Source organism: Boleophthalmus pectinirostris, unplaced genomic scaffold (assembly GCF_026225935.1).
Source record: "Boleophthalmus pectinirostris isolate CB_2022bp ecotype Guang Dong unplaced genomic scaffold, ASM2622593v1 HiC_scaffold_5, whole genome shotgun sequence".
Classification (NCBI taxonomy): domain Eukaryota; kingdom Metazoa; phylum Chordata; class Actinopteri; order Gobiiformes; family Gobiidae; genus Boleophthalmus; species Boleophthalmus pectinirostris.
The window spans coordinates 9,729,573-9,745,784 of record NW_026571404.1 but is presented as its reverse complement, the minus strand read 5'-3'; the positions used below and the strand labels follow the sequence as shown (position 1 = coordinate 9,745,784).

General features: G+C 37.3%; 1 protein-coding gene across 1 annotated transcript in view; it reads left to right on the top strand.

Annotated features, from left to right (window-relative positions):
* The first annotated feature begins 1,002 nt into the window (after nucleotides 1–1,002).
* LOC110166333 (inositol polyphosphate-5-phosphatase A) overlaps nucleotides 1,003–16,212 on the top strand; it is a 485,134-nt gene continuing 469,924 nt past the window's right edge. Inside the window, exon 1 of the mRNA XM_055162594.1 lies at nucleotides 1,003–1,509. Coding sequence (XP_055018569.1) covers nucleotides 1,432–1,509 — 78 coding nt within the window. The 5' untranslated portion in view covers nucleotides 1,003–1,431. The remainder of the gene's footprint in view (nucleotides 1,510–16,212) is intronic.

Below are 16,212 nucleotides of genomic sequence, written 5' to 3'. Positions count from 1 at the left end.
TCTTGCCTAAGGACACAACACAACGACACCAGTTTTTGCGAGTTGCGCCACCTTTTGTTTAGTAGAAGTGGTCAGTTCAAGTTCTTAAATCATCCAAATGATTCTAGTGAAGGTGTACGGAGTTTAAAAACACAGTGAGGCACGTCCTGTATTACCAGATGACATCACAAGGTGGAACAGTGTTTTCCGTTTGAAAGAGGATCTCAGCCTTTGTGCATGTGGATTGTGTGTTAAACATGTGTGAATGAAACCAAACACAACTCCACGTATATTTTCAATTAAGAAAAAACATAAAAGCCAGGGATGTAACAATAACTGAAATATCGTGATATCGTATCGTCAAAGTTCTCACAATAATATCGTGGACCATCACAATATATCGAATTACAAGTCTCTTTGCATAAATTAAGAGTTATGGTGCAGCAACAGCTAAAAAAAAGACAGAGAGAACTACATAGACCATGATCCTTTGCTGCATTTCAGTGCAGACTACAAGAAGAATTAACAGGTCTAAGCACTTTTAAGTCTTAGTTCTTTGGATTAAGTCTTGTCAGGGCATTTTAAGAGGAAAGGTTTTGTTTGCGCCACAAAATATCACAATAAATATCGTACCGTGAGATTCATACCGTGACAATATCGTATCGTGAGACTTGGATATCGTTACATCCCTAATAATAACAGATTATAAAATAGCATAATATAGACCTTTATAAAAAAAAGAAGCCTAAAACAAGCGTAGAAGTTTAAATGTCTTGGCTTGATCGGTTTGTCCTGAGCTTTCCGAGTCCGCTGTTATCTTAAATATGTAATCACTTCTTTAATACTTAATCAATACCCTCTCTTCATCCATCTCCCTGCCCCGTGCCCCCCCACCGTCCTGTCCGATAATGGGCGCAGCGTGTGTCCTCTGGGGGGCGTATCTGCCGTGCGTCCTCGTGCGCTGCGACTTTAAGAAAGCGCCGCGTTTGGATTGGCGCGGTGACGTCAGCCAGCCTATCCTCTGCAAACAGCCAAGGCAATGCTCCTGGCTGGCGAGTCCTGTTTTAGGAGGGAGACTTTTAACACTGCACGGAATTTGGGGGACAACGCGCGTGGCTGAGATGACCAAGAGCTCCGTGGGGTCGCCCGTGGATTAAACACCAACTTTTGCCCCAGAAACGATGGCTTTTTACGCGCGAAAGTAGCTCCCCCCGAAAAGCTTGCATTCTGTCGCCTCGTCTCCTCTCCTTCTCCTCTCACCACTGCTAAGCAACTCCTGGTAGATGCACGGCTACTGCTGACAAAATATGCCCCAGCCAAGCCGCCTCCACCCCGGCTTGAGTTGTCAGTTCACCGCGTTGTAATCCGCCGTTTCTCCCGAGACGCTCACCGCTTGTATTCGTATCTTTTTACAAATTTTTTTCCACGCTACAACCTGCGAGAGAGAGAATTATGGCAGGAAAGCTGACAACGGCGCAAGGTACAGGGATACTGCTTGTGACAGCCAACGTTGGATCCTTATTTGAAGATGTAAGTCCACCCCATTGATAAATATTCCCTGTCCTGTCCGTCAACCTTTCATGTTTACGCACGGCGACCACGTTTTTCGTATCGTATTCAAGCCTCTGAGCTGTGCTGGAGACGCTGCCTGGTCACGACTCCCGTGCCAAAGTGTGTCTTGCACCCAATATTACGAGCGTGTGATCTCCTGTAATGATATAAACGCGCGCAGAGGAGTTATAACGCAAAAGTAGAGCGCGTAAAGGGGTCTGCTGTGTGGCTGGGCTATTGGAAACGCATGTGTCCTTGGTGATTACGTTCAAGCATTGATTGTATACGATCAATGGAAGCACAGACAAGTTGGATTCTAATAGGCTGTGAAACTTTGGCTCGGATGAGTTGCAACACGTGTGGACATGAGACGTAAATTGTGATTGATTCGAAATGTTAAGACCCAAAGCGGCTAATTTTAGTTCATACCTGACTAATAAAGAGGAATTCCTGCTCTGTAGCCTGCGTTTGCTGTCTTAAACGTGTGGTTCTAGACTTGAATAGAGCATAATGGACATATAGGTTTACAAAATGAGGCTAAATTGTGGTATTTATGGCGACTGATCTCTGCCACTTGCAACAACAGGTGTCTGGCACACGCCCCCTTTTAAATGCAGCACATGGACCTGAATGTAGCTGATACTGGAACTGTCAAGATCACATGATTTACACTAACACTGCATTTTGCCCATAATTTTACTGATTTATTTTATTTGAGAGGTGTTCATGTCTTTCTGTTTTGGTTTTGTTATCACTTAGGCCGATTATATTTCCTTCTTCTTGCTTTATTGTGGCGTTTCTGTTCCTTAAAGGTTCTGATATTACGCAAAATCTGCTCTTGTGAGATCTAAGCCTTGTCCCTTATCAAAAACATACCTGGACTATTTAATTGCACCTGCCATTATGCCCTGATGAAGACCATCTTTTTGGCGTCCCTCCGTGTAATAAAAGACTTTTAATATATTCAGTCGGACGCCTCGGGTTTGTACCTTGCCCACTTTTACTTTTTTCAGTAAGGGCAATATTCTGTTAAGATTACAAGTTTAATCCTCCTACAGCACCTCCACTGCTATTTTTAACTTTTTTATGACCCAATGAAGCGCTCTATCTCTTTTCTTCATCTGACATACCTGGAGTTTAGGGCTGGGTGTCATTAAGAAGTTGCTGATACGATACATGCCTTGATACATATCTCATATATATTTCAAAATGATTCGATATGGTTCAATAAAAACTAAAGGCTAAATCATGGCTGTGATACTAAAAGCATTTGTTAAACCACTTCTTGTGCAAAGTTCATATGAAACAGACACATTTTAATCCTCAAAATAGTGAAAATGTCAAATGTGTCGCATAAACGAGATTCCTTTCTTTAAACGAGTAACAAAACTGTTGCGCCGTAACTAAATAATTCAGCAAAATTTTGTAAAATTTACCGAAAAATAGTCTTAGTGATATATCGATAGAGCAGCCCATGATATTGATACTATATCATCACATTAAACGATACAATATATTGAAATTTCGATATTTTTCCATAATCCTACTGGAGTTGCTTTTGTTTCATTCACATGTTTGAGTAATTCTTTATTAATAGTCTGGATTTCTGAAGCTCAAAATGCTCTGTTCCACCTTGTGATGTCATGAAGCATTTGTTTTTTTTTTTAGTTCAGTAGCGTTGGGCAATTCCAGAGTTGAAATTATCCAACTTATTTTAGCGAAGGTGCATGGAATTTAACTCTGTGTTTGTAACAATTGAAAAAGCCGCTCTAAGTGCAGTTATTTCTCAAAAAAATGTCAAATTACTCATCTTGGTCTTTGTAATTGCGCATCCCTTGCTTTTTTTTATTTGAAAGTTTTATTTCAGTCAAAATGTAGACATACAAATGTAATAAACACCATGGAAATGTAGGAAGTGATGTGGCTCTGAGCCTTGGACCTGACACGAGCTGTAAAGTCATGGGGCAGTTGCACTTTTTGTTTTTGTTTTGAGGCAATAAGGATTTACAGACTTGATATTTTTGAACTGTTGTAGCTAAGGCCCTAAATTATTATAATTATAATATCATTAATTTATACATGTTTGCTGTATGTTTGGATTTTGCCTGAAAGAGTGTGAATTTTGTTTTCCTTTCTGTTTTTTTTTCATTTGTATTTCTGGTCCTATATCTTTTATTCCAGCCATATGACACAGCTACAAGATGCAGATTGTGAAATAACAGGCTGTACTGAACAAAACGATGTATAACACTTCATTGGGGGGTAAAAGGGCGAGTCTTAATTGCGAAATTAAGAAAAAAAATCCAGGCGAGGACAAATTACTAAAATTGAAGCATTAAAAACACAGTGGAGCGCTTCCTCTGTTACCGCATGACATCACAAGGTGGAACACTGTTTTCTGTTTGAAAGAAGTGCTCAAATGTGCAGGATTTGTGTCTTAATTCGCATGTGAATGGAAAAAAAAAAGCCACAATTCTAGTCGTGTTTTTGATGAGGAAACTAACGCAATATGATCTCTTTAAATTTTCTACCCCGGAGTCTTGTCATTTATGATTTCTCGACTAAACCCCGAGCTGTCACACTGATACTGTAATTCAAGCGTGATTTAGTCCGACTTTGTCCTTGTACTATATGATTAGCGGCGACTTTTGACCTGGCTGTTCCTGGATAATATTTTTGTATGAAGGGAATTACTGTTCAAATCTGCACCATTCAACTCGTATTAACCCAGAGCCAAGTCTTCAAAGCTGCCTCGGGTCAAAAGTGTACTTCATGTGGACACTGTTTTCATTTTGGGTAGAATTTAACATGCACTTTATCCAAGAGTTATTGTTTAATGCCATGTGAGTTTGATTTTCAGTGTTTTGGCTTTCTGGAACGCTTCAAACATGCATGGAAGTAAGCAAAGAAAAAAGGGGAACTGTGAAAAACCAGCTACTATCCTTTGAAGGAATGGATTTTTAAGCATGTTATTTGAGTTTTGCTTACATTTTTCTGTCATAAAGTGGTCAACAGTCTTTAAAATGGCTGGGTTTCCAGAAAAAAACAAAACAAAACCTGAAGTTGTTGGTAATACATTTTAAGCTTTGCCAAGTTTAAGATGATTTTTATTCATATTAATAGCTTTTTAAAGTTATATAAGCACAGTATGAGTAATGATGACTGGACTATTAAACTAAAACTAAATTAAAAAACTGAGAAAATGTTTAGAGAGACAATTTCATAATTCCTTGATACAAAAAAAAAAATTGCAGAACTTGGTCTTGCCCAAGTCTGATTTGGTAGTGAAGTTGCGGTTTGTTACGCTGCCTTATTTAGTTGTCAAGAAAAGACCTTTGCTTTGTGCATAGAAAAAGACGTGCTGTTGGGTGTATTTTTACTTCTTTGTATCGCGCAGGTTTCACTTTAGACCCATGCAGAATGTCATAAGGCAACTGGCACCTGTTTTTCTTGTAATTATGATTTACTACATAAGCATTGCGCAACTTGGACCTTTGTTGTAGAACAATATGTAATGTTCATACTTTAAATGGTTAAAGTTAATGATGAGATACTAGGGGTGTAACGATATCCAAGTCTCACGATATTTATTGCGATATCGTGGGAAAGTTCACAATATGGTGGGAAGGCTCATGATGTATAAAGCTAAAAATAAGCACTTACCAAAAAATCTTCAACTACTTTTTTGTGAAAGGGAAACAAACTATAACTTAAGAGGCGTTTTGAATTTTAAATTGCCTCGTGCTCGAACGACAAGAAAAAGTTTTTGTGTCTCTGTTTGTGGTGTGAAATTATGGAACAACTTGAAAATAGAATTAAAACTTTGTTCGAATATACATGTATTCAAAAGGGCAATTAAAAAATTAATTATTTCAAAATACTGTGCGGAAGAAATGAGTGCTTAGGGTATATGTGTGCATGTATATGTATGTGTATGTATATGGGTGTATATATGTATATATATATATAGGTATGCATGGGTATGTGATGTGTATGTAGGTATGTATATATTATATCTGTGTATATGATGTGTACTATATCTGTGTACATAATATACATATATTTGTTGTTGTCTGTTAGATTGTAATGCAATGGAGGTACTGTGCAATTATTGCTTATAATGTACAGGAAATGAGAAGTCTGTATTTGTTCTTCGTTAATTTGGGACTGTAGAAAAAAGGGGTGGGGTTAAAAGTATTTACTTCCTCCCACTCCTTTTTCGGACACAAGGAAAATTCTGCGTAACATTTATTTTGCCTGTTATTATAGAATAGAAATAGTTACTTTTTGTGTTATATCTATGTATTTACGTTTTTGTCTTTTTTTATTATTTAGTTTTTTGTTTTTGTTTTTTAATTTATGTTCTATGTATTACTGTCCGAAATAAATAAACATAATAATAATGATATATCGTATTTTCTGGGCTATTAGGAACTCTGGATTATAAGACGCACTCTCATTAAATGGTCTATTTTCAAACTTTTTTCACAAATAAACCGCACCGGACTTTAAACGAAACACAACAGTTGGATGGGTCAGTGGGACTTTGTTTGTTGCGTTCACGGTGACTCTGGGCTTTGTTCAGTTGTGGCGTGTAGGGAGGGTGCTGTCTGGGACCAACGGATTGTCGGCGTGTTCGCAGTAGGGGTGTGCAAAAATATTGAAATATTGATATATCGCATCGTTTAATGTGATGATACAGTATTGATATTGTGGGCTGCTGTATCACTATATCGCCAAGACTTTTTTTTTTTGGTATATTTTACTCAATTACTTTGTTACAGCGCTACAGTTTTGTTGCTTGTTTAGTGGAAGGAAACTTGTTCATGCGACACATTTGACATTTTTACTGTTTTCATGATTAAAATGTTTGTGTTTCACATGAACTTTGCACAAGAAGTGGTTTAACAAAACTTTTAGTATCACAGACATGATTTAGCCTTTATTTTTTATTGAACCGTATCGAATCGATTTGAAATATATCGTATCAACTTGAAAGCGCACTGTATCGAGATATGTATCGTATCGTGGCCTCTGTATCAAGGTATGTATCGTATCGGCAACTTCTTAATGATACCCAGCCCTAGTTCACAGTGACTCAGTTGTTCAGTCGTGTCTAGAAGCGGCACATTGCACTCGCTTTTTCGGTTCGTTCCTCCGTTCCGTTCCTCGTCGGCGTGGAGTGATGAGTGTGTCTGTGAGTGTGTTTTGCTGCTCGGTCGCTGTCTGCTCCGTGTGTGTTTGCGTGTTCTGTGGGTGGTGCGGCTTTGTAGTTTACTGAAGTCGTGCTGGGACACCTGAGTGGATTCGTGTATAGGACGCTCTGGATTGTGGGGCGCAGTCGTTTTTTGATGGGGTTGGAGGCTTAAGAGCGCGTCTAATAGCCCAGAAAATACGGTATATCTCGTGGTACGATATTTATTGTGATATTTTGTGGAGGCTTACAAATAAAACTGTTAATATTCTACTTTTTCCTCTTAAAATGCCTTGACAAGACTTAATCCAAAGAACTAAGACTTTAGAATTGTTATTTGTTCTTGTAGTCTGCACTGAAATGGAGCAAAGGATCATGGTCTATGTCAGGGGTGGGCAAACTGCGGCCCTTTAATCTTTTTAATCTGGCCCTCTGAACTTGAATAATAATAATAATAGTTTTCAGTGTTTTAAAAGTCATTTCAGTAAATAGCAAATACTTAAGACTAGACTTGAAAGACAGATATTTTGTTGTAATGCTTTGTAATGATTTTCAGTTATGGGATATTTCAATAACATGGGATATTTTCTTCTCTTATGAGGTGGATTACCAAAAAAACTCCATCTGTCTGCTCCTGGTCTGGCCCTTCTGTCAAATTTTAGAACCGTTTGTGGCCCACGAGTCAAAAAGTTAGCCCACCCCTGGTCTATGTAGTTCCCTCTGTCTTTTTTTAGCCATTGTTGCATCATAACTCTTAATTTAAGCAAAGAGACTTATGATTCGATATATTGTGATGGTCCACGATATTATTCTGAGAACTTTGATGATACGATATCACAATATTTCGTTTTTTGTTACGTCCCTATGAGATACTGATTTTCAAAATAAGAACTGAAGAACTATTAGCAGCGCTTTTATCTTGGCCTTTAGCTCATCATTAATAATTCAGATTTTTCCTGCTCCCATCCTAAAATGTTATTCCGTGGCTACGGATGGACAGATATTTCGGGCAACTGATATAACAGGCTGATATTTTCACTTTTTAGTAGGGATGCAACAATAACCGAAATACTGTGATATCATATCGTCAAAAGTCTCACAATAATATCATTGGCTGTCACAATATATCAAATCACAAGTTTCTTTGCTTAAATACATGGTTTTATAGCAGCCAACAGCTTCTAAACATCAGGAACTACATATCCCATGATTCATTTCAGCACAGACAACATGAATAAATATCTTTTTTACTTGAATTCTTGGGATTATGATAGAAATAATTCACACCAAAATCTTGTCAGGGTATTTTAAAAGCAAAAAAAGGGTCCCATCTACAATTATATTAGCCTCTTCAAAATATCGCAATAAATATCGTACCGTGAGATGCATATCGTGATAATATCGTATCGAACTATTGGCTTTAAGTCTCCAGAACAGGCCGATATTTAGTTTTGGTCGATCTTCTGCCTAAAAAATACACAAAAAGCTTTATATTAACACTTTAATATGAAGAGATAACTGCACAAAACATAAGTAACTACACAGCTCTCTCGAAGGTTTGTGGTTTAAAAAAAAAAAAAAAAAGGCTCTGGGTGAGTTTGTAGTAGATTTAAATTGCATAATTTGGGGAAAATAATCAAAATCAGCCCAACATATCGGCTCAAAAACACCAACAGAACCTATTGGCCGTCTTTGCTTTGTATTCTAAACCAGTATCGACGTAGGCCATGAAAATAGAAACATACTGGACGATCTCTACTTTTTTCAATGATTTGATGGTTTGCAATAGTCTGATTTTGATTCAAATTGCTGCTTTGCCTTTTCTCTCATTTACGGGAGCTTTAAGTAAAACCTTTTTCTCTTCTTAAAGCAGACCTATTATGAAGAATTACTTTTTAGAGCCATGTTTTAGTTGTTTTCTTTCATATTTACCCTCTCAAAGTTGTATTTAGAGTGATTCGTGCACTTTTAAGTCATCTTTATACTCCTGCATTCCAGACTTATTTCTTTTATTAAGTCGTTTTGGCTCAATGTTGTGATTTAAAATGTCCAAAATATAACATAATGATCCGCGGGTGTCGTATATTATAACTGCAGCAGACACCAGCACAATACACGGCTGCGAACTAAAGAATTGACGCGGTGAAGTAACAAAAGCAAAGCAATGATATATGACAGGCGACCGTAAACGTTCATTGTGATTGAGACAAAAAGCGGGACTGTAAAGAGTAGTTAACATCAGAGAGCGCAGACTCACTTTGTCTAGACTGTGTGAAGGATGGAAGGATGCGGAGTTTAGAGCGAACAAAAAAACATGGGGCAAAGGGGAAAGACCAAAGGGGTGGTGAAAAGGTAGTAAAGTTAGAGACGCACCAATCCAGCTTTTTCCAACCACGGCTTTAAGTATGTTGTACTCGATGTAAAAAATAGACTTTATTTCCTAAAAACCCAATTATTATATGACACAATGTGTGATGTAGCTATTATTTATTAGGGATGTAACAATAACTGAAATATCGTGATATTGTATCGTCAAAAGTCTCACAATAATATCGTGGGCTGTCACAATATATCGAATTACAAGTTTCTTAAATGCTTAAATGCGTAGTTTTATAGTAGCAACAGCTTCTAAACATCGGGAACTACATATCCCATGATTCATTTCAGCGCAGACAACATGAAGAAATATGTTTTTTACTTGAATTCTTGGGATTATGACAGAAATAATTCACACCAAAATCTTGTCAAGGTATTTTAAAAACAAAAAAATGTCCCATCTACAATTATATTAGCCTCTTCAAAATATCGCAATAAATATCGTACCTTAGAATTAGACTTTTTTTTTTTTATTATTTGGACACAGTAGCTCACATATCACAATATAATACAATAACAAAGAGTAAAAAATATAAGTAGTAATAATAAATTCTAAATAAGTAGCAAAAACAGATGGCAAGAGACAGGTGTGAAATAAGACATAATTATATAAATGTATATGCAAGTCAAAATAAAATAGAAAAATAACCAAACCTTTTAAGTACGGCTGTAACAATAACCAAAATATCGTGATGTTGTATCCTCAAAAGTCTCTCAATAATATCGTGGACCATCACAATATATCGAATCACAAGTTTCTTTGCTTAAATTCATTGTTATGGTGCAGCAATAGTTTAAAAAAACAGAAGGAACTACATCGACCATGATCCTTTGCTCTGTTTTGGTGCAAACTACAAGAAGAAATAACAGTTTTAAGCACTTTTAAATCTTAGTTTAGTTAGTTTTTAAGAAGGAAAAAGTAACATATTCACAGTTTTGTTAGTCTCCACAAAATATCGCAATAAATACCGTACCGTGAGATGTATATCGTGAAAATCTTGTACCATGAAATTTGGATATCGTTTCATCCCTACTTTTAAGACTTTCTGGAACTGATATCTTCGAGCAAGTAGCTACTTTTGTAAATTTTAATGGATTGCAGCTGATTTTCGATATCAGTGTTCTACCAGCGCATCTTGAGTTGTAGTGAGGTTATGAAGTTTGACAGTGTGCGAAAATGTTTTTACTAGGGATGGGCATGATTAATCGATTAATCGATAATTGATCATTAAGAATTTCATCGATTACGTTAATTTTAATCGACAAACCGAATGTAGGTTGCTGTGTGTAGCGTGAACAAACAGGTCTGTACATGTGTCTCTCTGCATCAGAAGGAGCGAGACACAAACAGTCGGTCAGTCTGCAACGTACTGAAGCACAAATGTGTATTTAACGATGATTTGTACAAGAAATTCCACACTTTCCGTTGCGTTCGGGACAAGTGTGAGTCCATGTGCACAGTGTACAAAGCAAGAACATATGTTTCGGTGTCCAGTGGGAAAAAGTTTTACCAGGTGAGAGTCGCGCAATGTCGATGACGAGTCCCAACCTCCCACCTCCTGTACGATGTCCTGGTTTTGACAAACGCAAATCTGGTCATACTAACCTGTATTCCACTGAGTCATGTCTTTTAATCCGACAGAAACTGACCGCATCAGCGACACAAGAGCTGTAGTTTTATCTTCGCTTAGTTTATGCAAATTAGCGATGCGGTTTTAAGTTTTGTTTCTGTGAGAGTTGCGCAAAACTGAATTAAACACTTTATAATGTCAAACGGGCTGATGTGGCTCTTGAGTCGTTACGGTTTATATATATCGTAAAGTTGAATTTATTTATGCAGATTAGTAGTGCAGATAGTAATAATAATTATGATCATTTTAATATAAAAACGTTAATGATTAATCGATAATCGATCGTTAAGAAAATTTCATCGAATGCCCATCCCTAGTTTCTACTATCATTTATACAATATATCTGTATCAGGGCAAGACAAAGTTACATTGGGAACATGAAAATACCGAAAATACTGAACCAAGATGAGCTGCAGTCCTCATACCGACTCATATTTTTCTGATCTATTTTATAATGTTGTTTCCTCATCACAAACAGACCTGGAGTTGTGTTTTGTTTCATTCACACATGTTTAACACACAAACCCTGCATATTTAGAAGTTCTTCTAAAACAGAAAACACTTGTCCCACCTTATGATGTCAGTGCTCCATTGTGTTTTTAAACTCCGTACACCTTGACTGGAATGATTTGGGTGATTTCAGCCCCGGAATTGCCAATTTGTCCTGAACAAAAGGTAAAAATTAGGTGTTAATGTGTAAACTACTGCACATTTTGAACTTTATAGATGTAGACAGACTAATAATAAATGATTACTTTTTACTTTAACATGGTCTAAAGCTCACAATAGTCAATTCCGTGGGATCTATGGCCTTTAAATGCAGCTTACAATACATCTGTACAAGGGCAAGACAGAGTTACGTTAGGAAAAACAATCGGGGACAGAAAATATTGTACCGGGAATTATCTCCAGTCTTCATTCCGGCTGCTTAAGAAATGTAAGTGTACAGAATGAGTCATATTTAACACCAGTTCTTGTAGTCATACTGGCGTAGAGCTGGAGATAAGGCACCTGTTTGCTCTTAGTACAGGGCCGTGCGTGAAGAGGGTGTGTCCAGTCCCGACAAGTGTCTGCAGATTCCTCACTCATTGTAACGACGTGTACTTTTACTACCACAGACTTGGACTTGCGCCGTGTTATTGTTGTCTTTAAATGTGTTAGTAGAGTAAAGGGAAATTACAGTTCAGAAAATTATGGTTTGGGGTTATTATAACAGACTAAAGAGACGTCATGAATGAGTTTGAGTTTAAACCGTGAAGAAAATCAGTTCAAATATCGTCTGAAGTTGTGTGTTCTTTATGGAAATGAAGCAACAATATGAATTAGATTTTAATCCGAGCTTTAGTTTAACACATCTGACCAGAAAGAGCCGACCGGGTTGGAACTAGGTCAGCTCTAGAACTTTTTTTTTTGTTGAAAATCAAACACTTAACCAGGACCACAAACACTCGTATCGCTGACGAGCTCCTGAAAATGTGCTGTGTAAATCCATTTTGTATTGTTTTTAGGGGTGTAACGGTGCACAAAAATCATAGTTTGTTACGTGCCTCTGTTTTGAGGTCACGGTTTGGTTCATTTTCGGTACAGTATGGGAACAAAATGTAAAACCATTTTCTTGTTTATTTGTGAGTTTTATTAAACCAACGTTATAAAAACGGGAAAGTAAAGTAAATGCAAAGTGCTGCTTGGTAATACTAATAAGTTAAATCAAATATTCTCAAAAAAGCAACACATGTATGAAATATTATAAAAAATGAATTCCTTGTCAACTGTAAACAAAACTTTTCAAAAAGTAAAGTGCAGCACTAACAGTTCCAGCATGACGTTTTACTCAATCGTCAAATTTTGGGCCAGAAAAAACAACTTGTCACTTGTCGAGGTGGCCGCCCTAACTATAAAGCGCTGCGGGAAACACTGCCACCCCAATGAATATTAAAGAGCCGAGCCTTCTGTTTAGCTGCACATGTTGTGGTGGAATGTAAACACACAGAAATTTTGCAAACTCACTCGTGCACAGCCTTGCCCCGAACCAAACGTCCCGTACCTAAACACTGTTACACCCCTCTTTTTTTTTTTTCTTAAAACTTTTTTGTGCCTGTGTTCTAGGGCTGGGTATCATTAAGGAGTTGCCGATACGATACATACCTTGATACACAGGCCACGATACGATACATATCTCGATACAGTGCACTTTCGATTCGATATGATATATTTCAAATCGATTCGATACGATTCAATAAAAAATAAAGGCTAAATCGTGGCTCTGATACTAAAAGTCTTTGTTAAGTCACTTCTTGTGAAAACTTCATATGAAACACAAACATTTTAATCATCAAAACAGTAAAAATGTCAAATGCGTCGCATAAATGAGCTTCCTTTCCCTCCACAAGCAACAAAAATGCAGCACTGTAACAAAATAATTTAGTAAAACACACCTGAAAATACTCTTGGTGAAATATCGATACAGTAGCCTACGATATATCGATACTGTATCATCACATTAAACGATACGATATATATCGATATTCCGATATTTTTGCACACCCCTACTGTGTTCTCTAATGTGAGCGCTCCGTCACCATGGTAACTGCTGAACATTCCGCCAAAAGAAACACATGTAGAACAGCCACAGCCTAATGTCACTGCACTGCAACTCGTGAATGAAGGTCAAAAGCACAATAATAAAATCGTAATAGATCACGAACACAAATACTGTAAAGAGGAAAAAAAAGTGCAAAATAAACTGCCCTCTTTCGTCGTACCCAAACAGTTTGCGTCGAGTGGAGTGCCGTCTATAATGGCCTCCTTGTCTCTCTCCCTCTCGCAGCGTCACTAGAAAACATGAAGTGTCCCTGGTCTCGCGGAGGGAAGTTATAAATAGCCCGTAGCGGCTCTCAGACGGCTGACAAACTGAGCCAAAAGAAGCTTTCTCCCAGTGAAAGTGGGTGTTCGGCTCCTTATGAGGCTATGTATAGACCGCTGTTGTATGAATGAATGCGGGGCTTTGTAAAAGTCTAATTTTAGCGTGAGAGGATTTACGGTTATGGCTCCCTAATCAGATGTTATACCAGTGTCGATACGGACCATTTTGTTCTGTTATTATATTAGACATCTGCTCACTAATTACGCTGCCGTTTAAGTAGGTCACATGCGTGTTAGTTAATCTGTTTAAGTGAGTAAATAAATTATGGGTTATTACTTTTAATCCATGTATCTTTACGTCAGTGTGTTGATATATTGGAGATAACTTGTGATGTTTTTATAATGACGTGGATTAGGGATTCACCGAGACAGGCTTTTCTGTTCCAGTACAAATGTCGAGGTCGATACGAGGGCAGAGACTGAAAATAGGCGAGTAAATCATCTTATTACACCAGTTTATGGACCAAAATGGGATATCGACTAAACCGATATCTTGGGATCTAGCCAATTCATCCAAAAAAGACAGTATCAGCGCTATATTTGATACCATTATCTTATCTGGGCATCCGAAAATATTGAAATATCGAAATATCGTAATGTTTAATGTGATGATACAGTATCGATATTGTGGGCTGCTGTATCGATATATCGCCAAGAGTGTTTTTTGGTGTATTTTACTAAATTATTTTGTTACAGTGCTACAGTTTTGTTGCTTGGAATCTTGTTTATGCGACACATTTGACATTTTTGCTGTTTTAAAGAGTAAAATGGGCGTTTGATATGAACTTTGCACAAGAAGTGGTTTAACAAAGACTTTCAGTTTCACAGCCATAATTTATCCATTATTTTTTATTGGACTGTATTGAATCAGTTTGAAATATATCGTATTGAACCAAAAGTGCATTGTATCGTGGCCTATGTATCGAGGCATGTATCGCATCTGCAACTTCTAAATCACAGGTGTCAAACATACGGCCCGGGGGCCAGATCCGGCCCTCCAAGAACTTTAATCTGGCCCTCAGCTGATTTTCTACTAAAATATTTTAATGATATTTTCTATTAAAATATTGGTAATTTTCTGTGGTGTTTATCACAGCAGCGTCTCCAGCGTCTCTGTACGTGGCCCCTCCCACCAGAGCAGCACAAATGAAGACTTGTCTCTTTCCAAACGCTCTTAAAGGACGATCGTTTTGACTGTTGACCGTGACACCCTCATCAACAAAATGTCCAAAATGAGAAAAGTGGAGCTGAGTGAAGGACTTTTACAACAAAAATTGACTTATTCCTATTTACATACAAGTTCATGTTAAAACTTTGTGTTGAAATTGCATTTTTCTTAAAGTTTCAGGTTGTTCATAATATTATAATATTTTGTAAAAGAAAGAGTTCATCAATTAAAAAAGATTTCTGTAATAGATTTGTTTCTCTGCACAAATATTTAAACTTATTGTTATTTTTGGGGTTTATATGTCATGAGTTTTCTGATCCGGCCCCTTTGGGGTCAAAGTAGGTTGGATACGGCCCCCGGACCAAAATGAGTTTGACACCCCTGTTCTAAATGATGCCCAGACCTAATCCTACCATGGAGTTTTTTTGTGTAGGGACTTTCTAGACACCTAAAGCATTCTAATAACAATTCATTTCAATTTCTATAGCACTTTTTTTTGGACTGTCAAAGATTATTTACATTGCTTTATTCAATCAATCCATATTTTGTAGGAGTAAAATACTACTGTAAATAGGGCTGGGTGTCATTCAGAAGTTGCCGATACACAGGCCACGATACGATACATATCTCGATTCACTGAGCTTTGATTTGATACGAGTCGTTACGGTATATATTTCAAATCGATTCAATACAGTTCAGTAAAAAATAAAGGCTAAATCATGGGTGTGAAACTAAAAGTCTTTGTTAGGCAACGTCTTGTGCGAAGGGAATATGAAACACACCCATTTTACTCATCAAAACTGTGAAAATGTCAAATGTGTCGCATAAACAAGTTTCGAGCAAACAAGTTCAACTATATAATCACATTCAAACAAACATCTTCACACGTAGGCGAGGTGTGAGCGTTTAGCAAAGTGTCTAGCCCAAAGACTAGGGCTGGGTATCATTAAGAAGTTGCTGATACGATGCGTACCTCGATACATAGGCCACGATACGATACATATCTTCATACGGTGACTTTACGATTTGATACGAGTCGTTACGATATATATTTCAAATCGGTTCAATACAGTTCATTAAAAAAATAAAGGCTAAATCATGGGTGTGAAACTAAAAGTCTTTGTTAAACCACTTCTTGTGCAAAGTTCATATGAAACAGAAACATTTTAATCATCAGAACAGTGAAAATGTCAAACGTGTCGTATAAATGAGTTTAGTTCCTCTAAACAAGCAACAAAAAACTGTAACTCTATAACAAAATAATTTAGTAAAGTACCAAAATATACTCTTGGCGATATATCGATACATCAGCTCACGATATCAATTCTGGATCATCTAGGGGTGTAATGATATCCAAGTCACGGGACGATATTTATTGCGATATCGTGGGA